General features: G+C 35.7%; 1 protein-coding gene across 1 annotated transcript in view; it reads left to right on the top strand.

Annotated features, from left to right (window-relative positions):
- Nucleotides 1-25,912, top strand: part of LOC128998485 (nonsense-mediated mRNA decay factor SMG8) — a 309,227-nt gene that overhangs the window by 101,075 nt on the left and 182,240 nt on the right. The window contains exons 6-9 of the mRNA XM_054424638.1: nt 1,287-1,433; nt 14,975-15,082; nt 18,835-18,965; nt 21,991-22,056. Coding sequence (XP_054280613.1) covers nt 1,287-1,433; nt 14,975-15,082; nt 18,835-18,965; nt 21,991-22,056 — 452 coding nt within the window. The remainder of the gene's footprint in view (nt 1-1,286; nt 1,434-14,974; nt 15,083-18,834; nt 18,966-21,990; nt 22,057-25,912) is intronic.

Below are 25,912 nucleotides of genomic sequence, written 5' to 3' on the forward strand. Positions count from 1 at the left end.
ACCAGCCTTTATCAGGACTTCCGCTCCCACGCTAGTTGACAACATCAACTGTGCTATATGAAAACAATAAATCTTGAGTAAATATACTGTTGAATTTTGAGGTTGTGGTGTTCCTTCGTAAACACATTCAATTATAGCCTAGGAATATGTAAATTAATTGTTATACGTTAACTTTATTGATATTCGATTCGCTACAGTACTATTAAACCTACAACATTTTCAATTCATGTGCGTTGTATTTTAGAGTTGGGGAAACAAAAGAACCCTGTGTACAACTTATTTATGTTATATTCTCATTGGTTGCAATTTAATAAGTGGTGTAGCAAAACACAAACACAAAATTTATTGAAATAAAATTAAGTCAATGTTAAGTGAATACTATTAATAAACATATTTGGACCTAAGAACATTTAATTAAAGCCTAAAAAACAATTTGAAAAAGGAATTGTATTCTTCATACTAGTAAAAATTAAAATGAGGGTATAAAAAATAGTTTTCAAAGATCATGTTGATCAATGTACATTCATCTAGTCTTGAAAAAATAAGTATTTAAAAGCTTACTCCAAACATAATGAAGTTTATCGGTTGTTAACAAAATGTCATCATTTTTCAAACCATGTAAACCTTATAGTTTTCCAACTGTTGCCTTGTTTATTTTTCCTTTATATTATGTTTTTTTTTTTTACTTTATGATGTTTCAATTAATGGTTCAAATATTCATAGTATTTATATTTCTGAACAAGAACATATACCCATGTATATATAACTAATAAACGTTCCATAAGCATTTTACACAAGAGAACACTGTTCGGCAAGTAGCCGGTCATCGTAACCGGTCATCATGAAGGAGCTTGGGCGTCATGCAACAGCGCTGAGCTATATTGGACATCATGCAACAGTCAAATATTTATTGGACGTCGTGGCACTTGGACGTCGTGCAACTGGCAGCGACTTTGGATGTCGTGCAAATGTTACTTTTTTACAATTCTATAGTGCGCTGTTTCACGACGTCCAAGTGCCACGACGTCCAAAGCTTGTAGAAAGACTATATTTTTGGCAGTTACTGTACTTTTGGACGTCGTGGCACTTGGACGTCGTGCAACAACTCAAAAATTATGTTTTGGACGTCGTGGCACTGAATAAATATTATTGGACGTCGTGGCACTTGGACGTCGTGCAATGCATCCGTAAAGACCTTGCCTTTATTCAATTTAGAGGTGTCAATAACATAGGTAATAGTATTCATTGTTCTAGGCTATTATATAAGACTGTATGGTGACTTGTAGGTTGAAGCTGGCGCCAAAGTTGAGTGAGGTGCTGGGTAATATTGCAGGAGTAAGCACAGAATGGGCCTCCAATAGCAGATTCTGCTCTCCTCGTGTTCTTTGGTTCTTTGAGAACTGTCCTCCAGCTCTCAGGAAAGGCATTGCAAGGTAATACAGTCTAACCTTGATATAACGAACCTCAATATAACGAATTCCTTGATATAACGAATTTTTTTTAATCCCCTAGAACTCTCCATAAGACACAATGTATATTTTACCTCTACATAACAAACAAACCATAACAACGGCCTTGATTTAACAAATTTTTTGTGATTTCGGCTAAAATAAGACACCTCAATATAACGAATTTATCATTGTCAGAACCTCTACATTGCGAATTCAACCTCTGCATAACGAATTGTCTACGTCTTTCCCTCGATATAACAAATCCCCCACCCAATTATTGTTTTGGGAAAATCTGTTTCTTTATAAAATTAAATGGAAAGGTCACATCATCGCTTGCGCTAACATTCGTCTGCTCCGTTTTACATCTACTGCTGTCGCTGCGCGCGCTATGTTGCAACTGAGAACTGATTTCATTCACTGAGGACTGATGACGACGTAATGTTTAGTAAGCTGTGATTGGGCGATATGGGATAACTATGGTGAATTGTACAATTTTTGGATAAAGAGAAACCTAAGAAAGAATATAAAAACAAAACCAAAGAGAAAGAATAGCAACATCGTTATTTTAACATTCCTTTTACAAGTGTTTTTGTTATCCTTAAGTTGGCTATGATTATACACTTTTATAATGACTTATCTAATAAATTATTGTTTTCAATACAATTTGTTTCAACTAGCAACACCAATGCTATAGTTAATGATTATTATTGACATTCCTTTGTTGTGATAAATCAGTACTGTACTGTAAGTAGCCTACCGGCCTATCGCGAGCAGTAGCTTACAAAACTTTGTACTGTTTTGTTTTGTTCTTTACATGGTTTATGAATACACAGTACAGTGTTTGGCTAGGTTTTAGGAGGGTTAGAACAAGCTGTGATTTTAAACTTACAGCTTTTAACCTGTACCAAGGTCAATGCCATTGTCATTATTGCGCAATATTCAAGATCCCTCCCCTTTATTATGCCGGATAATTTAGGTTCTACTGTACAATGTAAACACTGTACTGTAAAGTATTGTAGCCTATGCTACTTTAATTCTATTTTAATGAGGTCAAATCCCGACCTATATACACCGACGCTGGTTCTGAACCTCGACTTAGCGAAATTCCTGCAAACCTAACCTCTATATAACGAACCTCGTTTTAACGAAATCCTTGATATAACGAATATTCAGTTCGGTCCCTTCAGATTCGTTATACTGAGGTTGGACTGTAACATCCATCATGGAGTTAATACACTTTATATCTCCATAAAAGGCAAATACGACTCACTGACAGATGATCACTATATCTCAAAACATATACGACCTAGAATTATCAAATTTGGTATAAGGTGTAGATATATGGTGTGGATGTGCGATAAGACAGGGTTTTGCGAAATTTGGGATTCAAGGGGGGTTTAGGGGGGGGGGGGTTAAAGCAGTTTCCAGTGAAAATCTACTGTGTAAAACTTAATATTTTGGTCTGTAAAAGCTAAACACCCTTCAATTCTTAAAAGCTTAGATGTTAAATTTGATGGACATTCATTAGTCCAGTACTTGTTAGTACATCTTTTGTATTTAAATTTCTTTTCTATCTCAAACAGTTTTTAAGTAAAATCAGTTTAAATTTATAACATTGAAAATTTACCTTTTCCTCATGTTAGTGCCTTAAAACAAGGCAGTTAATATTAAACTAAGATTAAAAAAACTTTGTATTTCATTAAAGAGCAGTTTATTTTGTAAAATAAAAATACATAAATTAGTAAAAGTGGTTAAAAACATATTGTACAAGTGCTTAAAGTACCGTACGCACTTAATTACATTATAGGAGTTATTGCTCATGTAAATCTTAATTAATAACCTCAAGGTTCAATTAAAGGTTTATTTGAGGTCGCAAGGTTCAATAACCTCTCCATGGCAGGCTGCTTTCCTCTACAAAAATGGATAAGTAACGATCAGTCAATCTCAAAGAATATCTCAAGGTAAAAGAATATACCTTGTGCTTAATCTGGCAACCATCACTTGATTGAGCGGAGCGAGCAAAGCTCTTATATGTCGACTCTTATGCATTTTGTAATATGCAAACTCCTCCTAATGTACAGAAGGAAAGCCTGTACTAATTGCCAATGTTTAAGGCGATTTGTTGGCACATCCATGACGTAAGGCTCTGGAACGGATGCCAGTGATGTTCCAATGAGGAAGTGACCGAGAGTTAAAGTTGAAAGGTCAGCTGGGTCACTTGAGAGCGGAGTTAGTGGCCTGGAATCAAGCATGGCCTCAACTTGAGTGGTGAGCGTAATGAATTCTGAAAGAATGAGAACTGTTTCACCCATTACACGTCGTAGATGATGTTTGGCGCTCTTCACTGCGCTTTCCCATAGTCCGCCTTGATGAGGAGCAGCAGGAGGATTGAAATGGAACTTGATTCCACGAGTAGCAGCGTAACGTTGAATAGTGTCTTGTGCTTGAGGAGTTGTGAGGTGAGGTTTAGCCAGTTTACGAAGAACTGCGTCAGCACCGACGAAATTCGTGCCACAATCACAATAAATGTCCGCACAAAGTCCACGGCGGGAAACAAAGCGCGTTAGAGCAGCTAAGAATCCATCAGTGGTGAGATCTGTAACTACTTCGAGGTGGACAGCTTTGGTCACCATGCAAATGAAGATGCACAGATACACTTTTACGTGTTTTACAGAACGGAGATTTAAGTTTTTAATTGTGAAGGGTCCACAGTAGTCGATTCCTGTAGAGAGAAATGGCCGAGCAGGAGTGATGCGAGAGGAGGGTAGATCACGTATCAGCGGGGTGTTGTTGCGTGGTTTATTTCTGAAACACGTAACACACTTGAATATACGTGAGCGAATAATGCTACGTGCACAAAGAATCCAAATGGATTGAGCGATCACAGCTTGAGTGAGTTGAGGTCCAGAGTGGAGATGTGTGACATGAAAATGGTCTATTAGCAGGTCAACAACATGATGCTTCCTAGGTAGCAGCAATGGATGTCTAACATCTGAAGGTAGTGATGAGTTGTTGAGGCGACCACCAACACGCAAAATTCCATCTCCAATCCATCCATTCCATCCAATGTTGGATTGGGAAATGGTAAAATTAACATTATAAAAAAGAAATCACGTTGACTTGAGCAATAAAAACAATGTAATAAAAAAGTGAACAGAAAGAAATAATAACATATGATAAATAAATATACACATGTTAAATGCAGATCAAGGGGAAAAAAGTCTTGAACATACTGCCCGCCTTAAAGCAACGAAGTGCTTTAACCAGAGTCAAGAAATGGTGTTTCACGTTGTAGTCTGGTGTAAAAGTCACGCTTCTTTTGCAGGGACACTATTTCATCTGCAAAGGTGGCTTGTTGAAAATGATGAAATATCTTGAGACGAGCTTTGGAGATTTCAAACGATGAGAGAGGACCACTGAGGCGGTCATTTTGATGACGACAATTGTGGATGAAGCGATTAAGAAGAGCGACAATGCGTTGGAGTTTGTTCCACGATGAGTATGCAGAAAGAAGTTCCCCCTCCTTTTGAGGAGCTGATGTAAGAACAACTAAAGGTGTTTTCTTTTCTTCATTTCTTCTGACGAAGAGAGGTCTTCAGGAGTGAAGTGCGAGGTAAGCCAATAACAAGTGGGGAGCTTGAGCCAAGGAGGGCCTGTCCACCAGAGCGGATGGTTGACAAGGAGAGAAGCAGAAATTCCTCTTGACGCAGGATTATCAGTACTTAATATGTGTCGCCAAGAGTCAATGGGAACAAGTTCTTGAGTTTGAGAAACCCTGTTGCTTGGGTTTGAGCTAACATCAAATACTGTTCGGAGTTTGGGTGTACTACTACTCTCTTTAAGAACCCCGTGGTGAGGGAGAAAGTAGTGCGAAGAGGGAAGAAGGGAATCTTGACATATGGTCATATGGTCCAGAGAGATGTAGTCCTCTATGAAATCGTGGTAAACCTGAGAGAAGCGAGGTTGGACAGAGAATTTTCCCTCGAGAGAGTGGAATCTGCGTTCAGCAAGCGGTTGAGACGCTCCAAGAGGGGAGTGAGCTTCCTTGAAGGGAAGACGAACGATGTATTGTCCTTCAGAATCTCTGGTGTGCGTAGACTCGAAGTTTGTGTCGCAGAGTTCTTCTTCTTCAGTTTTCTTTTGACAATTTGGAAGTTCATTCTGAGTCCAGAATTGCTGAAGTGAGGAATGAAGGTCAACATCATTGGATGAATGGAGGGAGACGGTGTGACTAATGAAATTTGTAGATTGTGGTATGGAATTTCTTGGTATTTCACAGGGTGCAGAACCCATCACGATGTATCCAAAATGAGTTCCTATTACGTGGGGCATATGTTGGCCTAGAGAGTAATTTTCATGAGTTAGTAACTTAGGGAAGAGAGAGCAACCAAGCACGATATCAATGCGTCCTGGCAGGTGAAATGATGGATCAGCTAGACAAAACCGTTTAGTGAGCGATAACACTTCCGGAGAGACTGGAACACGAGGTAAGTCGACAGTCAATTTGTCTAAAATGAGCATTGGATGTTGCGGAGATATGAGACATCCAGAAAGAGTTTCAAGATTGAGGTAAGTTTGCCCGTTACTCTTAGCAGCATTTTTGCCAAGTCCAGAAAGTTGAACATTTGACTTGTAGCGTCGAGCGTTTAAAAGTTGAGCTGCTCGTTCGGTGATTAAGTCACACATGGAACCGGAGTCAAGTAAGGCACGGAACTCATGAGATGTGCCTTGAACTGAAGTGTCCTTTATCAAAAAAGTTCCTAAGAGTATAGTGGAGTTTTTAAAAGGTGACTGAGAGTGATCTTGTGAAGTTGAAGTCATTGAGGTTTGAGTAGGCTCATGTGGGTAACACGCATTTGGATTGACAGGCTTAAAATGATTTTGATTAACAAGAGGTGCAGGGAAATGTAACAAAGTGTGATGTTTCTTGTTACATGTACAACATGAAGTTTGTGAATGGCAATCTTTGAGGTTATGATGGCCTAGACAGGAGACACAGCGATGATTTTCTTTGACGAGGTTATGTCGCTCATGCGGAGATTTATTTTGGAACACACTGCAGGCATAGATCTTGTGTTCGTTTGAGTTACATGCAAAACACTGCCAATGAGTCGGTTTTTTAATTCCTGTTGAGTGAGATGACTGATGGGGGGAAGTGTGGGTCGTGGCCATAGCAACGTTTCTTGAGCGAAAGTGTACTTGCTTTTATGTAGTGTCTTTGGGTGCATGAGCAAAAGTGTTAGTAACTTTATTCAGTGTGGGGGCGCTGTGTAGATTTGCATCCTCAGCCTGAGAGCATTCAGTGTTCAGATATTTGATTATATCTTTGACCTCGGGAAGTGAGTGAGAATTCGGCTGATTTTCGGTTGAAGAGCGAAACATTTCAAGCTTTTTGCGTAAATCAGCATCCATCTTACGCAGGAGCAGTGCGGAGAGAAGAGGATTATCTATACTTATTTAATACGCAAGCAGGTTTTTTGTGACAATTACTCCTCCGAAACTACTGAACCAATTGACATGTTTTTGGTGTCATTGGAAAGAGCGTAACGTGAAGATGTGCAGGAAACTTTCTTTTTAAGGAAATAATTAGAGAGTGAGGCCCTGGGGCCCTTTAAAGTTTCGTATTTATCCATAAGATTAACATGGGAAACAAAATTTGTTATGAAACTCCAGCTGTTGTCAGAAATTAAGAGTGAAATATTTATTGATGGTATCCATGGTAACAAAGAACAAACCCACAAAATTTAAAAATGTTAACAAGCAGAACTAGCTGTCAAATTAATTTTGATTTCACAATTCCACGCAGCTGGTTCAAACATATTAAATACTGCATGATTATTAGAACAGGAACGGTAGGGATCATAAACATTAATCAAATATGTCACTCGCCCGAATCATTTTTGTCTATGCCCGAATGTAAACATTTAACATTGATAAAATGGAACTGTCAAACTATATGTTAATGTCATTAGTATGGAATTCTTTCAACATCATTTGTTGACCGAGTTTGTTTCAATATTTTTGAACTGCTGTAATAATATTTTACAGAAAATAATTGTTAGATAAATTCATGGATATAAGTAATAATTCAGGTTCTTCAATCTTTGCTGTTATTAAAATTGTGTATCCGCAGCAAACCTTCAGACTAAGCGAATTTCCATTTACCTGGCTTAATTAATACAAAGATTAATTATTCCCTTAAAATGGAAATTTTTTTCCTATTTAAATAACATTAAGTTAATTTTAATATGAGTACTTAGGTTTGCTGCTACAGGGAAAGTAGGTGTGTTTTTTTTAATGTTGATAGCTAAGTATGATTGTTATTGGTTTGCAAATCCTGTAATAGCCTACTTTACAATTGCTCGAATTCGAGCAACATGTACACTAGTTATTTGTAATGTCACATTCCAAAGCTTTTAAAGCTTGCGTGTGTTCAGTGAAACAATTTACAAAATGGCGAAGTCCTGTTATAGTGAATGCGTTAATGGTATTAAGGTCCAAAATGTGATTGAGGTGCAAAGATTGTAAGCGGCGTTCATTGTGATATCTATCACGGAGGAGATTATATGCAACCAAATAGTTAGCTTCAGTGAGATTCTAACTTTTGACTAAGTCGAGGGGTTCTCCGTTAAGTACACTTAAGAGGTACTGAAATTTCATGACACTGGAAAGCGACGCGTTGTGGTGTATTGCAGTATCAAACAAATTTATAAAACTTGTCCAAGTTAGTGGGTCACCGGAGAATTTTTGTAAATCCAATTTTGGAAGGCGTACTGCTTGCGAAATAGGTGTTTGGTGAAGAGAAACGGAAGAAGAGTCACTTAAGATAGCAGAATTTGAAGGTTCAGGATGGGACATTAAAAACTCAATAGTAGCCACGATATGAGAAAATAAACTTTCAATTTCATCCAGGTCTTGAGACAATGTCTCGTCAGAGATAGGATCCTCTTCTAAGATTAAAACCCGTTGCAAATTGTTGTCGAATTCATCTTTTCTTTTACGAATTTCATTTAAATGAGCATTAAGTTGTTTAATTTGAATAGGGGTGAGTTGTTCCTTTGAGGTAGAGTATTCATCAACGGTATCTTTAAGCTTATTAAAACAAACTTTAATTAGAGATGTTGAGCGAGTGTATGTGGATGACTTAAAATCAGAAGTTTTAGGAGCCATTGTAGTAGTAGAACACAAAATTTACCAGCAGCACACACAATATAAAAAGGTCTTGAGTAAACACAAAATCTCAGTTTGAAGTCAAAACGATGAATTGTGCATCAAAGATACAGATAATAAGTTTCTTTCAATAAAGTCTTTAACTAAAAAGAGACATGTATAGTCTATTAAGTGCACAAAAAATTAATAAACTTGAGCTTGTTTGATTGATTGACACCAAAAATATAGTATTTAAGTAAGTAAAGAGTTCATTTCATATCGTGATCTGAGTCCAAAAAGATTAATCAGGTAAACTTCAAAAACAATAAATTAATAGTGGACTGTAAGGGAACTGAGTAGATCATTTAGATTATAAATGGGGTAATGTTAACAAGGAATGAATATAGTTACCAGGTTTTCATCCGGCTGCGAATTAGGACCAAATGTTGGATTGGGAAATGGTAAAATTAAGATTATAAAAAAGAAACCATGTTGACTTGAGCAATCTATCTATATATTAATAGGCAAGCATGTTTCTTTAAAACCTTTTTTCTCAGCTCGTGTGCATCGTGGGGTAAATCTACGCATACCGTTAGAAAGCTATTTTCCTGTAGGTGTGCAGAATCCCTTTATAAATTTAAATAGGCTCAAAGATAAGCACAAAAAATGAGTTTAAAAATTTGAAAAAATTAACATGGATCTTATGCGTTGCCATGCTGGTGACGAAATAACAACAAAATATAAACAGAAAATCAAAACAAATGGAAGAAACTCCAATCACGTGTTTTATTTACAGTGTGGGGTGAAAATAGAGAAGTGAGTAAGTTTACATTACATATTTTTGGTCGAGTTTCGACCACTGGACGACCTCTCGTAAAAATGAAAAAGTAAACAGAAAGAAATAATAACATATGATAAATAAATATACACATGTTAAATGCAGATCAAGGGGGAAAAGTCTTGAACAACTTTATAGGGCAATTTAAGAAATAATGGATAGTTTTGCGCAAGGTTTCTCGTCGTTACGAACATTTTATTTAAGTATATGGTTTATAGGGGTGTCACTTGTAGTTTTCTCAAAAGTTCATGGGTACTTTTGGCTTTATATATAGATTTAGTACATTGCAGAATTGACTGGCAAATGAGTAATCCAAATGTAATATTGCTTACTTGCTGATAAATCACTATCAGCTGTATTGAAGTAAACAAAAATCTGCAGTAAATGGCTTTTAATGCTATTCTTATGGAGAACATTTTACGTTATATCTAATTTTGTGTTAAAATTTGGGGAATTTCACTATTTTTCCCGCCGTCAAGGGATCGAGACCTTTAATTTGAGCCCTCTCCCGTCGTTCTACGACTTCCCAGTCCCCCACAATTTTGACGCAAAGAATCAGCTTATGTAATTAATATATAGATAGATAAAAGATAAGACCAGGTGTTGGATTTGTTTTTATTTATAATGTTTTTTCTTTTTTTCTCTGAGTTAATCTTTTGATTCTGCCACACAGTTAAGTGCAAAAAATACAAGGGAGTTTCATTGAAAAGGTAATAAGTACGATTAAGATTTGTCAGTAGAATTTGCATGGTACATAGGTATGTTTATTAAATTACGTTTAGAGACACCAGACCCACATTATTCTATTTAAGTATTTTGGCCCCGTGGCGAAGTACGGGCACAGCAACTAGTATATATATATATATATAACTAGTTAATATATTTATATATATATATATATATATATATTTAAATTTAAGCCCGGAAATTATATCAAGTACACTGAGGTTTATTGTTATTAGTCATGGAAAAACAGTTTTGTAAAAAAATTAGCAAAAATCCATCTAGTCAATAAATATTAAATGTACGTTTTATCAATTAATGTTACATGTAATTTGTTTACCATCATCTAAAAAAATAAACTAAGACTTGGATTTAGTTTGCTATATGGACATGAACCTGATTTACTCTTTATTTATATGGTTAAGTATTTACGGTTTTGTAAATAAGAATGCCACCTATTGCATTAACAAATTTTTGATTACAGTAATCTTAGACAATTAAGAAGTCTAAACACATGATCACACTAGAAACAAATAAGTACATTCTCAAAGTATGTCTACCTCTCTTAGTTAAATAAATCCAATCTAATATTATGTAGTTGGCATTTAATGGATTTTATTAATTTTCAATCAAAGGAAATATTATCATCTTGATCGCAGTTATTTAAAATAATTATAATAATTTATACTTATTTAATACGCAAGCAGGAATTTTGTGTCAATTACTCCTGTGAAACTACTTAACCGATTGACATGTTTTTGGTGTCATTGGAAAGAGCATACGTGAAGTTGTGCAGGAAACTTTCTTTTTAGGGAAATAATTAGAGAGTGAGGCCCTGGGGCCCTTTAAAGTTTCGTATTTCTCCATAAGATTAACATGGGAAACAAACATTGTTTTGAAACCCCAGCTGTTGTCTGAAATTAAATATTAATAATTGGTCTCTATGGAAGCATGAGAAAATTCACAATGTTTACATTTGCTTTGACATTTAAATGTAAACAACCAGAACTGTCAAATGCCTATTTTACAATTTCAGACAGCTGATCCAAAAAATTAAAAAACTATGTAGTAGGTTTATCTATATACTAGCAACAGTGCCCGTTGTGGTTAAATACAACGGTCTCTAGTAAAATAATGGTTATGAAATCCATACACCACTTTACTCACTAATATTAATGGTACAGTTTAAGTACATAACATTAGAATAACACATTTAACATAAAACATAAGGAATACATTTTAAACATAAATGCAAATTGTTAACAACAACATTTAATCAACGAAAAATTAATTAAATAACAATATAACAATAAGCTGTTGAATTATTAACACGTCATGTTTCGTATGATTAGATTATGCATACTGGTAAACCAATTATTGCCATTTATAAAAATAATTGGTTGTTCTTTTCCGAGTCGGGTTAGTTCTTCTACCTGCCCGAATTTCATAATTTTGGTCTTAAAATAAAGCTATGCAAGCACATATTTGTCATCAAGCATCATCATTAATTTATCTAATGTTTACTCGACGAAAGAATTTTTTCCTCTTTAATTAAAGATGTATTCCAGCAGTTCTAATTACATTATACATTTTGGTCTAAAAACCTTAAGTGAAATACCAGCTTTCATTTGAGCTATTGATTATTAAGATCGGATTACCTAAAGCACACTGCTGAATCACGAATCAACAATAAATACAATCGTTTTAGTACCTATCTGCAATCAATGATACTAACTCTATTTTTAATTATGTTATTTTATATGTATTCGTCTTAAAATACTTCAAAGGCTTTCACTTGAGATATTGATAGTTTTAATCAGTTAGGTTCAAGATACTGTATCGCTCAATCAGAAAATATTAATTTGATTATATCTTGGATATGGAATTTAGTTGTAGATACATTTACTTAATTCTAATTATGTTATTCTGTTTGTTTTGACCTAAGAACTTTCATTGAAATACCAGCTTCCATTTCATTAAAGCACGCAGCTAAATCACGACCAACACAAATTTTTCAAAAAATGGAGTTATTTATCATCGATTTATAGCCAAAGATCTTGCTTGCAACCTCAACAGTACTTTCATAATTATTTGCAAATCTTCACAAATTAGGCTATCCAATGACGTATAAATTAATAAAATCGGTTCCGTAGAACTGTAGATTTAATTTTACAAAGTTTAACAACAACATCTTTAATTCAGTATTTTCTCACTACTATAAACCTGGAGGTTGCTTAACGTTTTTGCAAATAACTTTGAAACGGCGAGGAAATCGACCAAAGTGGAAGGTGATATTATGAAAGAGAATAAAATTTCCTACAAATTACTATTATGAATTCCTTGAATATACTCAAAAAAGGCAGCCTAAAGTTGGCTACAAATATAAAAGTGAAAATATAAACCTGGAATAAAAGGAGTTTTAAATGCATTATTTTTTATTTTTTTATTTTTTTACCTTAAATATCTAATAAAATCAAACTTTCATAATTATTTGCAAATCTACACAAATTAGGCTTTCCAACGACCCATTAAGTAACAAAATCGGTCCTGTAGAAGTCTAGATTTAGTTGTACAAAGTTTAACAAAAATATATCTAATTCAGTATTTTCTAACCCCTATAAATTTGGAGATCACTTAGATTATTGCCAATATCTTTAATGGAGGGGAAATCAACCAAAGTGAATGTAATATTCTGAAAGAGAATAAAATTTACTACAAATAACTACTATGCTATTCTTGAAAGTACTTAATAAAAGCAGCCAAAAGCTGGCTACAAATAGAATCTTGAAAACAGAAACTTGAAAAACCCAGTTTTTAATGTATTTTTGTTATTTTTAATTTGGCAGTGATAAACTCAGACACCGCTGATCCGATTGCCACGAAACTTGGTACATACATGTAGAATTTCATGGAATAGGTTTATACACCATCAATTTCGTGATCCGTCCAATCGGCTCCGCCCCAGTGGCTCTGGAGTTTCCCATGTTAAAGCCTCGTTCACACGGGGCGAGTTTACATGCTACTCGCCGGCGTGTAAGAAGCAAGCGAGTTGGCTAGTGCGCTTGTATTCGCACGGAGTTGTCCACTTGCCAACTCGCCGACCTGTAGAAAGACGTCGGCGAGTGCGCTTGTAGTCGTTCACACGAAGCTTTTCACACGAGATCATCTTAAAAAATTAGTTAAACGGGGCAAAGCCCGCGGGTTATAGCTAGTCCATTATAAACGTCAATGTATTTGATTGTGTTTATTTCTCTTTAATAGTCTTCAGTGGATAATGGCACATTAAGCAACCTGTATCATGCTATAGCCCAGGCAAATTAGACATATGCTCCCCAAAAAATCGTCTAACGCTGGAAAGTGTTTTAATACCTTTTGGGGGTCCCAAATAAGAGTCCTGTGAGTTTGCGACGGATTCTGACGTCTGCTTAAGTTTTGGGAGTAGAAAAACTATGACATTTTTGCACTTTTTTCAGTTTTTTGCTGATAACTCCTAAATATCGAATCCTACGGAAAATGTTGTTCAAAGGTCTCTTTTAGTGCAATAAATTCTGCGTCGATTGGTGTTAAATACGTCAAAATCGGCCGAGCCGTTTAGCCGCAGTAGCTTTCTAAAGTTGGGTCATTTTCATCAACATGGCCAAAAAGTTGATTACAGTATTTGACCAGTTTTCGGCTTACAACTCCTAATCGACGCTTGCTATACAAAAATGCACCTGTAGTTAGTTTTGAAAACACAACATTCTGCGTAATATGTTTTTTTTTTACCAATCAATAATGGTAATTGATTGCTACCTACTTTGTATAGTCGCCATTTAATTATAAAAGTTAAAGTTGGAAAATTTCACTAAAATTAATATTTAATATTAATATTTTTTTCAATGAAATGGCGACCATACAAAGTAGGTAGCAATCAATTGCCATTATTGATTAGTAAAAAACATATTACGCAGAATGTCGTGTTTTCCAAACTAACTACAGGTGCATTTCTGTATAGTAAGCGTCGATTAGGAGTTGTAAGCCGAAAACTGGTCAAATAAAGTAATCAACTTTTTGACCATGTTGATGAAATGACCCAACTTTAGAAAGCTACTGCGGCTAAACGGCTCGGCCGATTTTGACGTATTTAACACCAATCGACGCAGAATTTAATGCACTAAAAGAAACCTTTGAACAACATTTTCCGTAGGATTCGATATTTAGGAGTTATAAGGCGAAAAACTGAAAAAAGTGCAAAATTTTCATAGTTTTTCGACTCCCAAAACTTAAGCAGACGTCAGAATCCGTCGCAAACTCACAGGACTCTTATTTGGGACCCCCAAAAGGTATTAAAACACTTTCCAGCTTTAGACGATTTTTGGGGAGCACTCCCTATATTTGATCTAATTTGCCTGGACTACTATTGTAGGCGGCAATTTTGTGTGAGTAAGGGTGGTAGGAGGTTATAAATTACTGTACCCATAGTCAAATTCGTTATAGTGTATCCACATGATTTCTGATGAGATTTTGTGTTTCCTGGCAAGTGCTTGATCCATCAGAAAACACTGTTTCCAAAACTTTGAAAGAAATTGATCCAAATACTGTTAATGACCAAAACAAATTGATTCAAATACAGTTAACAGGTTAAGTGCGCTGGGCAAAATTCCCGTCCTGCGGCACCGGGGCGAGAAATGTGGTCCTCCTCCCATAAGAACCTTTTTTTTAACAGAGGGTCAGGCTTACAAGTGACCATGGGATTGCTTTGTTGTCACTTGTACTCTTGTACTACATTGTACTCTATTAATAACTCTTACATTTGAACTCTTTTAAATTTCAGTAAACTTGGAATAAACCCCACAACAGATGACCAAGATGAGGTAAAACATCAGCTAGAAGATACAATCTACAAATTTCTTCGGAGAAGTCGAGTTATAACAAATCTCAGGTAAAAAAAAGTTGGTCGTGTTTGTGTTTACATGTCCTGTGTATCTCATGGCTGATAAGTGATAACAGTTGTAGTCAATTTATTAACATGTCCTGTTTTATCTCATGGCTGATAAGTGCTACAGTTTTAGTAAATTTATTTACATGCCTTGTTTAATCTCATGGCTGATAAGTGATTACAGTTGTAGTCAATTTATTAACATGTCCTGTTTTATCTCATGGCTGATAAGTGATTACAGTTGTAGTCAATTTTGTTCTGTTTTATCTCATGGCTGATAAGTGATTACAGTTGTAGTCAAATTATTAACATGTCCTGTGGATCTCATGGCTGATTACAGTCGTGCATTACCCAATAAATCCAGGAATCCCCCAGGAATACTCATGGGGTGGGGTCAACACCTGATGAAGTCTTGAGAAAGCTCATGTTCCGTAGTTGGTAAGGACACATAGATTGGTGACTGTAGACTTCACTGGATGAAACACGCAGAAGTCCGTAAGACCAATGGCGGAATATTGTCGGGCCCAACACCCGTATCAGCATTGAGGCCAAGTAGTATCTTTTCAACGTCAACTGCAGAAAATGCCACACAGGTACATTGAGACTAGACATGAAAACGTCATTGAGCATTGAACTACTAGGCGGAGCATAGACCGAGGATAAGTAATCGGCAAAGACTTGGATCCTCCATTGTTGTATGACCAATCTGCAGCTTGTTTGGGTAGGTGGGACTTGGAGTGATCTAATGTGACCCCAAAAGGTTTTGGATTCTTCCTTATACCAGCTGCAATGCCTCTCATGAACTCCCCAAAGCATTCAGAGCTATGCAACGACATCTGGTGGCTGTAACACGTTGAGTGCTGACTACATCAATTGATGTACCTATCGGCCAACATCAATCGATGTAGTCGCGCCACCCCCACTACATTAGTTCAGTATGACCTCAGCCATTGCCGGGGAACGTTATAATCGTTGCTAACCTGTAGCTTAGAATGTGAGCTTTATTTTGGTGTAGGTGGTAATAAAATTTCCCGTAAAATCCTGTCTGACAATGCTTTTGTCCCGGTTTCGGGATTTTCTCTCTTCAAGCCACATTACAAAGACACTGACTACTGATCCAGGTAGAGCTGCTACCTCTGGGTGTTTAAGTGGACGTAGTTCACTCAGGGTAACGCAGTACAATCACCACTGCTCTTTTGTTATTCGTAAGATTGAAATATTTGAATGCCAATTATTGAATATTTGAAATATTTGAACTGTGTTTGCTGTTTCCGGTGCCACGTGCCATTGGCGAGCGCCTGTTTGAATGTATGCCGCACTCAACATGTTAAAAGCATTGTAATCACCTTAAAAAAGAGATTCCTTCAAAAGAGTACCGCCGTATGTGATGTTTTATAAATTTTTTGAAATTTTTTAAATTTACATATTTATAAATCAGTTAAAAAATTTACAAAAACATATTTTACATGTTTTAAGATTTGTGGAAATTAGGGGTCTGCGGTACAGAAAATTTAAGGTCGGTACAGTTCGGTACGGTACAACATTTTGTATCTTGGTTCTCGGTACAAAATCGGTACGGTACGCTGCTACCCGTATTTCTGCGGTTTTCTGCTCAGAACTGTATTTAAACCATTATTTTTAACTTTAATACATTGGCATTACTATGAAAATGGATATTATCCCACATTCATGGTTTTCTAACAACAATTACTGTACCACACATTATTAAAACAAAACCTTTTACTACTACGAGGATTGTGTCAAGAAAAATCACAGTTAAGATAAAGGCTTTACCTATTTTACTCTGAGATACTTTGAATAGCCATGATAAAAGTGGTTTTAAAAATAGGATAAGAGTTTTTAGAAATAAACATGTTTGAAACATTTATTGAAAAGATAATTTCTCACAACTGGTAAATTATTTCCAACCAACACAATGTCTAGTTGTTTTTAAAAATTTTAAAAACATATAAAAGCATTCAGTACGATGAGAGTGTAGTTGCCAGCTGTTCACAGCAGACGACAATGAAAAACTGGAGGACATGATGAAGTAATGGCAAAGAGCATCTTTTTTTATCAGCTTCAAAACTAGTTATAAGATGGATACAACTCTTGCAAAGTTTTTTTTTCTGAAACTAAAATTTGGATTATCACAGAGTAAGATTATTGTCTTTTCATTTACAAAGTTAACAACCACAATATCAATCATATCAATCATTAATTTATCTCAGGCTCAATCCAATTTTCTTAGTATATTTTAAAGCATCTTCCAAAGAATCAAAAGACCCAGGCCTAGACCTAATTATTTAGGAGGGCCTATATATAAATTGATTAGGTTACAATGAGGGTAGCAAAATCACCATCTAGTTCATAATATGTAGATTGCATAAAGTACCTTCAACACAATAAAAAATACAGGAAACTAAAAAACATTTAAGCCTTAAACAGCCACATCTAACAATATAAGACAAGGTACAGAACATGCAATGACATAATTTGAGACCGAGTAGGCTTGAATAACGACAAAAAAATATGCAAACGACAACAACTATGCTTGTGGTTTCGTCAATAGAAAGATAAAATATCTATAACAAATATTTTAACTTATAAAATAAGATTGTAGATTGTAGAATCTATCCACTAGTGTGACGTCATGAACCTTCAGCATGGCGTGTTTTTTTAGTGGGGCCTTGGTCGAAATCCCAAACAATGGACTTTGACAGGTAGAATGTACAGTCAGGTCCCAAAACAAGAGACTTAAGACAAATGTCCAGATTCGTCGTTGCACGACACGACGAAACTGGACACATTCAAATGTGTCCAAGTTTAACGTTGCACGCAAACGACGAACCTGAACACGTTTATAAGTTGTCCAGGGGTGGCGTTGCACAACACGACGAAACTGGACACATTCAAATGTGTCCAAGTTTAACGTTGCATGCAAACGACAAACCTGGACAAGTTTTTAAGTTGTCCAGGGGTAGTGTTGCACGACACGACGAAACTGGACCCATTCAAATGTGTCCAAGTTTAACGTTGCACGCAAACGACAATCCTGGAAACTTAATCTGTCCAACTTTAACGTTGTCCGCGTGTGTCATTGTCCAAGTTCGGCGCGGTCCCATATCAAGTAATCTTCAGTGTAATCTTTGCTCAATAGCTACAACTGATGTTTTCCCTTTGTAGTGACTTTGTAATTTGCTGTGGATGGCTTGTTGTAAACACATATGACAAGTCTTGTTTTACTTTTTCCTTGTTATTTTGTTCAACCAGCATAGTTCCTTGCCAACCCATAAGGCCAATGTTAAATTTTTAAATTTTCAAATGAGTTGTGTAGCGAAATACAAATTTTCCTGAGGTAGTGGCTGTCACGTTTTTAGGGCTATAAGTCCCTAATTCCAAAATTTAGTCAAAATCCTTCTACTGGATTTCGAGATATATATTACAGACAGACCCATAGCTCGTATTAGAGTATGGGATTTAATTACAAAATTGATGTCAATTTTATTTTCCACCCTTTGTAATTTTACTGTGTAATCCTATATGAACAAGAAAAGACTTTTACAATTGCAATGGTTTTTATAGTTTGAGAATAATATATACTGGCACAGCTTTTTGGCAATATACAAATAAAAATATGTAGTAAAGTTTGCCCATGAGGTAAAGTATATGTACATTTGTACAACGTGTAGGTTCAGCTTTGATAGAAAATTTTCAGTTTTAGCTTGCTAAATAATTCTCATTTGTTTTTTTAGCACCAAATCATTATTCGCCATTCCTCTAAACTCGAGGTATATATTTATGGTGTTTGAACCAGACCCAACGAAAGAATGGATCCCTTATCTAGTTAACTCTATGATTGACTTGTGCCGAGATCCAAATTTAGGTAAGTTTTGGTTTGTTTATTTTCATATATTTATACAAGCATTTTTATTTTTAAAATTTAGCAAGACTATGGTGTTTAGTTCTATTCTCTAAATTTGTCCCATATGAGCCATTTATCTTTGAGACATTGTCAAAAGTTCAAATGGAAGAGTGAGAAGTACTTCCATGATCAGAATCATTGTTTTTATTGCTGTTGCAGATCTAATTGATAAATTTTTAATGGAAAATAACTATATTTTATTGTTTACATAATATTATCGACCATTTTTCTTGGATCCCAAAAGCTAAACACTCCAATTGATAAAGATTTGACATGTACTAGGAACTGTGGACTGTACACTTCTTGTCTTTGAACTTGTTTGTAATTGATTTTCCTTTATAATAATTAGGAGTAAAACGACTACACATCATCTGGTTTCTAAAGTCCAAGTAAAGTTTATTTACAACAAATAATAAACATAGCAAACACATGGCATACAATATCATACATGACAGCTGTTATAAACTTAAGACCAAGAAGGCAATGGGGAACAAGATTACAAACTCCAACATTTGATTCCCTGTAAATAGTCACATGCTGTAAACATAACCTTTAGTGATAGTTTTTAGGTGTAACAATATGTTAATTTTTTACAGCTGTTAATTTTTTTCCAAACTGCTTTTGTAGGACTTTGATTCTTAAGATAAATAGCTACCTCCACAGCATACTCCCAGTTACCCTTGCTCATGCTTCTAGCCTTTTCAATAATAGTTCTATTTGCACACTCTGCTACCCCATTCTGCTCAGGACTGTATCGAGTAGTGACCTGGTGCCTTATTTCAAATCTATTACACACTCCTTCTAGTCTCGCATTCATGTACTTCATCTGACCTAACAGTTTTTATATTCTGGTTGGTCTCTTTTTCAACTAAAGTCTTAAACTTCAGAAAACAATCGACTACTTGATCATTTGATTTTAAGAAATAACCAAAGGTCATTCTGGTGAAGTCATCAATAAATATTAGCATGAAGAAATTACCTTGAAGAGACTGAACAATGAACATTCATAGGCCCACAGACATTAGTATGGATTAACTCTAGTTTTGTCTCAGCTCTCTTAGTTGAAGTGGTTGGGAAAGATTCTCTAAAGTGTTTCCCCTCCACACAGGGAATGTACGATTCTGGCCTCTGACTAGGAAAATCAACACCCAAAGCCATCCCCTTTTTCAAAACACCCATACTAACATGATTCAAGTGACCCAACCTTCTGTGCTTTAAATTTGTGAAGGTCCACACTAACTGACTAGTCAACTTGAGTAGACATAGCCAAATTGCCATCATTTGGATCAATGTTGCATTTACTCTCTGTATCCAACCGATACAGTCCATTTACATTTGTTCCAGTTCCACAGATTTCACCTCTTACTGAAAACCCATCTTTTATTTAAATATTACACACTTTGTCATCAAAAACTAAAACTTTCCCTTAACTACTGTAGCTATTTTGCTCACAGATAGCAAATTTGTAGACAAAACTGGTAGCCTACATATGTCACATTTGATATATCTCTCTCACCAGAGTTTTTAAGGTTCACAGAAAGTTTCCCAGAACCTACAGAGTAAATTTTGGTATTATTAGCGACAGTGACCTCTTTAACTCCCTCATTTGAGTTAAACGTTTGAAAAAATTTCTTTACTTTTAGAAAGATTCCCAGAACAACACGAGTCTAAGTACAAGCTTTCAGGTTCTACCTTTACATTCAGGGCAGTTATCCATCTAACATTTTTATTTTTGGTTTTACCATCTGACCTACCAATTTTGGAAATTGACCCTATCTTTGAGCTATTACTAATATTAGCTTGATTACTTTCAGGACAATCCCTTATCATATGGCCTGCCTTTCTACATTTGTAACAAACAGTCTAGGAATAAAAGGCTTCCTCGTCTTTGAGCTATTATTAGAATTAGCTTGATTATTATTTGATTTTGATAGAAAAGGCTTCCCAGTAAAAGTTTTTAAAAATTGAAAATACTACTGAGGACTCTGTGGTATCCTTTTCAGTCATGCTATTTAATTTTTCGAGTACTTTACTATATTCTACTTTATCTGTACTCTCGACTGCCATCCTAAATGCCCAGTAAGACTCAGGCAAACCTCTTAGAAGTAGAAACGCCTTCATTTCATCGTCCACAGGTTTCTCCATGCCAGCAAGTTGAGCATTGAGGTCAAGAAATTTAGAAATATAGGCTACTCACTCATGCTGTTGCATACTTCCAACTTTAAATCAAAAAGCTGGTCCAGGAGAAATATTCTCTTTTTTGTGCTCTTGACTTCATACTGCTTTGCTAAAATGTCCCGCGCTTCCTTCGCTGATGTGGCCATCCTGACATGTAGTTTTGGAGCTGCCTCCAGGTGCATGGCGATCTTGGCGAATGCCCTTTCATCTTTGTCCGGATCCACAGTTAGCGGTGTCGTCTCTGTAGTAGTCTTCGTGGCTCGATGCAATTCCACAATCCCTTACACTTTAGAGCCATCTTCATATCAAATTTCTAACTTGCATAGTTGGCTGACCCTTTCAACTTAGAAATTCCAGGGACTGGATGTGGAGTATACAACTTTGTCCCCCATCATAGTAATTAATAAGTGTTCATTCAATGAAATTTACTATGATATTTCTTAAACACTTCACTAAAAAATTAAACAGTTCAAAATAGGCCACAGAGAACATGTTACAGTAAAAGTGAAACTGGGCCCATAACCACTTGTTTATAATTGATTTTCCTTTATAATAATTAGGAGTAAAATGATTACAGTTTCTAAAGTCCAAGTGAAGTTTATTTACAACAAATAATAAACATAGCAAACACATGGCATAAAATATCATACATGACAGCTGTTATAAACTTAAGACCAAGAAGGCAATGAGGAACAAGATTACAAACTCCAACATTTGATTCCCTGTAAATAGTCACATGCTGTAAACATAACCTTTAGTGATAGTTTTTAGGTGTAACAAAATGTTAATTTTTTTTTTACATGTTCAGGACTTGAGCAAAATCACTGCAGCTTTGGGTACGAGAGCTTGACAGACCCTCTCAACAAGACTTTAGGTAATGAAAATGTAATATCCTACTTATTCTAGAATTGCTTTAAGACTAGTACTAGTGTACTAGCGATAACATTTTGTTTACATTACTTAAGAACTGCCTGATTTTCTGCATAACCTCTCTGTCACAATTTTATTTGCTTCAATTGGCATTAATTTGGCTAGTTACTGTCATAACGCAAGTTATATTTACATGAAAAAAAATTCAGAATTGAAAGGCCTAATGTTGTTCAGATGGTTTTTTGTTTCCCTTAAACGTAAATAGTGCAAATCCTTCAGTGGAAGTTTTATTAAGGTTTCTTGGATGTAGTCATATTATTTTAAAATCACTTGACTTTTATGAAAACATATAGCCTACACCGTGTCCCAAAAAGAATGGATCAAATCTACAGCTTAATATACGTGTTATTGAGGGTTGTAGGAAAGTCAAGTATGGCTTATTTTAAAGCTGACATCTTTAAGTTTTTTTTTAGTATGATTCAACAAAAATCAGATTTTCATTGTTGTGAGCACGTTTGAATTTTCAAAACATAAACAAACCTCACAGCTGCATTATGAATGTGCAGTTAAAAGCACAGTGCCTCGAGTGGTTCATTGAGACTAAATCAGTGGTTAAAGTACAAAGAAGATTGCAGACTGTATACAATGTAAATCCACCATCCAGAAACAGTATCCAGCAGTTTAAGCAGTACAGGCAGTTTAAGAATTCTGGAAACATCGGCCATAAAAAAGGTTACGGTAGGCCTTGACTGTCGAATGAAGCTGTTGACAGCATTCGAGATGCATATCTTCAAAGCCCAAGAAAGTCACTTCGAACTGCTGAACGTGAGTTAAATGTATCTAGATCTAGTATTCACAGAGTTCTTCACAAGATATTACACTTTAGAGCATACAAACTTCAAGTTTTGAAACCAAATGATAAACAGCTTCGTAAAGATTTTGCGATTAATGTCCTGGATAAAGTTGCTGATGACGACCAGTTTTTGAAAATAATTTTTTTTCTGATGAAGCAACCTTCCACACTTCGGGAAACGTAAACAAACATAATGAGAGGATTTGGGGTTCACAAAGACCGCATTTTGTTCGTGAGCATGTAAGAGACAGCCCCAAAGTGAACGTCTGGTGGAACACTGGATGAAACCTTCCCAGACAGTTGGATTGGTCGAGGCGGTCCCATACGGTGGCCTCCTTGATCTCCAGACATTACGCTTTGTGATTTTTTTGTATGGGGATTTGTGAAAGATCAAGTGTATAACTTGCCAATCTCAAACTTAGATGAACTTAAAGCAAAGATAAGGGAAGCCTTTTGGAAAAATATCCAATGAAATGCGACACAATGTGTGGTCTGAGCTTGAACACCGCCTTGACTTTCTCCGAGCGAACAACGGAGAACATGTAGAAGTTAGGCTGTGAAATCTAAATAATAATAATAATTGAATAAAGTGTTCATGTCAGTTTACTTTTGATCAATTTTTTTTGGAACACCCGGTATTTAATGTCCTTGCTGTACCAGTTTAATTCTGCCTTACAGTGTTTTATTTTGCCAATCATCATAAAGTTAAGTCTGTGTTTCCTACAAAATAGTAACACTTCGGCTAACATCCTTGTTCATTGTTTGTGGGAATCTTCATATTGTAGGTGTTTTTCACCATTCTTTAAGTTTTTGTAAACACTTCAAAATGAGGTGTCACTTGATGGGGGTTTACATTTAAAATTTTTGAGTGTCCCCCCAAAAGGGTGATTGGGGGGGGCAACTAAAAACTTTTCAATGTAAACCCCCATCAAGTGACACCTCATTTTGAAGTGTTTACAAAAACTTAAAGAATGGTGAAAACCAGAGTTCGCTATCTCTTCTCTATCCAAAATGGTAGCCAATATTACCATTACGAACAAATTTTACCATTGATTTTCCACAACATTTGACGGGCTACCATTTTGGATAGAGAAGAGATAGCGACCTCTAGTTTTCACCATTCTTTAAGTTTGTGTAAACACTTTAAAATGAGGTGTCACTTGAAGGGGGTTTACATTTAAAATATTTGAGTTACCCCCCAAATCCCCCCTTTTGGGGGGACACTCAAAAATTTCAAAATCACAAAATGAAACTTCCTGTTAAGATTGCACGACCCCCAAAAGGATATCTCTATATATTTACTTGGAAAAATATTAGATGGGGGGGTCTTGACTTTTTATTCACCCTGTATAGGATGATAACGATGGTAAATAGCTTTTTTTTAAATCTCTATTTCTTCTACTTGGTGGCGTTCTATGACTTTCCTATATTTCCATGGTTAAAAAATTGGTTCTTTCAATGATTGCTCAAGAAATACAGTATCCTGTCAATTAATTTTTCTTATTTGATAAAATATATCAAATTGCCCAGGCTTTCTCGATTTTTTACATTGAAATATGTATGAATGTAAATTAAAGTATTAAACTAGTGAACCCGTGCGGCTCAATGAGCCGCCTAGTATGAAACATAACACCGAGGAAAACCTTATGCTTAAATTCTAGTAACTTTAGTGTTACAAATTGAATTTAATAGACTTTGGTTTCATACCCACAATTTAAAAGACTTTGGTTTAATTAACTAATGTACTGTATGGAACTAACATATGATCATATGTTTGATTTTTATTATTCTGGTTTGTAAACAGAGTAGTTGGTGATGTTAAAAATTCTTAAGAATAGAATACAGTTTCTTTTAGTAAGTGAATAAAAGAGGTTTTTATTTTAATTACTCGTTAGAACCTGAAGGGAATATTTAATATTTTTTAAGGAATTTCCCCTAAGTTGTAATATATGGCGACCGTGACAGGACGTGATAACGAGTAAATCTGACCCTGTTTTATTGAACACAATTTTGAATACTGAAACAGTGAATTGGAAAACATGGCTGAACTAACAAAACTAAAGAAATCAAGATCAGCTATTCGAAGGACATTTACTGTGACAGTTAAAAAACTTGAAGATATTTTAAAGGAAGAAATAGTTGATTTTATACAAGTATCAGCACAGCTTGAAGTAATAAATAATCATTTTTGCACTCTCAACGACCTAAATTCATCAATATATGATCAATTATTAGAAGGTGATGCGAGAGATGAAGACATTGATGAAGAACTTCAAGGGCAAAATGAATATATTGTACAATATCATCTTATTTCTAAGAAAGTGGAACATCTAAAAATTAATGAAATGAATTCACATCAAGATGAAAGGAGTGAAATAACGCAAAAAGGCTCAGGATCGGGTAAAGCAGGACGCTCATACAAGCTACCTTATTTGAAACTTAAAGAGTTTAACGGAGAACTAGGCGAGTGGCTCCCCTTTTGGTCTCAATTTAAGAAGATCGACGAAGATCAGAATGTAGACCCAGCAGATAAGATCCAGTATCTTATAATGGCAACTGCGGTTGGATCGCCTGCCCGTGACTTGGTTGAAAGCTACCCTGCGACGCCTGAAATGTACAACGAAGTTGTTGAAGCTCTAAAGAGTCGATTCGGAAGAGACGATCTCTTGAAAGAGTATTACATGAGGCAAATGTTGGCTCTAACAATACAGAACGTCACAAGTAAAGAAAAACCAACTTTGTCGGTTCTTTATGACAAGATCCAGTCTCACTTAAGGAATCTTAATGCACTGGGAGTGACTTCAGAGTATTGTGCCTCACTGCTATTTCCAATGGTAACATCAAGTCTGCCCGAAGAAATCCTCAAACTTTGGCAGCGAACAACGAACCATAACTCTAACAATCATGAAAGTTCATCCCAAGAAGTTTTGGAGAATCTGTTGACGTTCCTTAAAAACGAGGTAGAGGGAGAACAAAAGGTCTCCATGGCATTGGAAGGATTTGGAAT

The sequence above is a fragment of the Macrosteles quadrilineatus genome, unplaced genomic scaffold (assembly GCF_028750875.1).
Source record: "Macrosteles quadrilineatus isolate MER2022 unplaced genomic scaffold, UCM_ALF_1.0 Scaffold_1__1_contigs__length_201487025, whole genome shotgun sequence".
In the NCBI taxonomy this organism is placed as follows: domain Eukaryota; kingdom Metazoa; phylum Arthropoda; class Insecta; order Hemiptera; family Cicadellidae; genus Macrosteles; species Macrosteles quadrilineatus.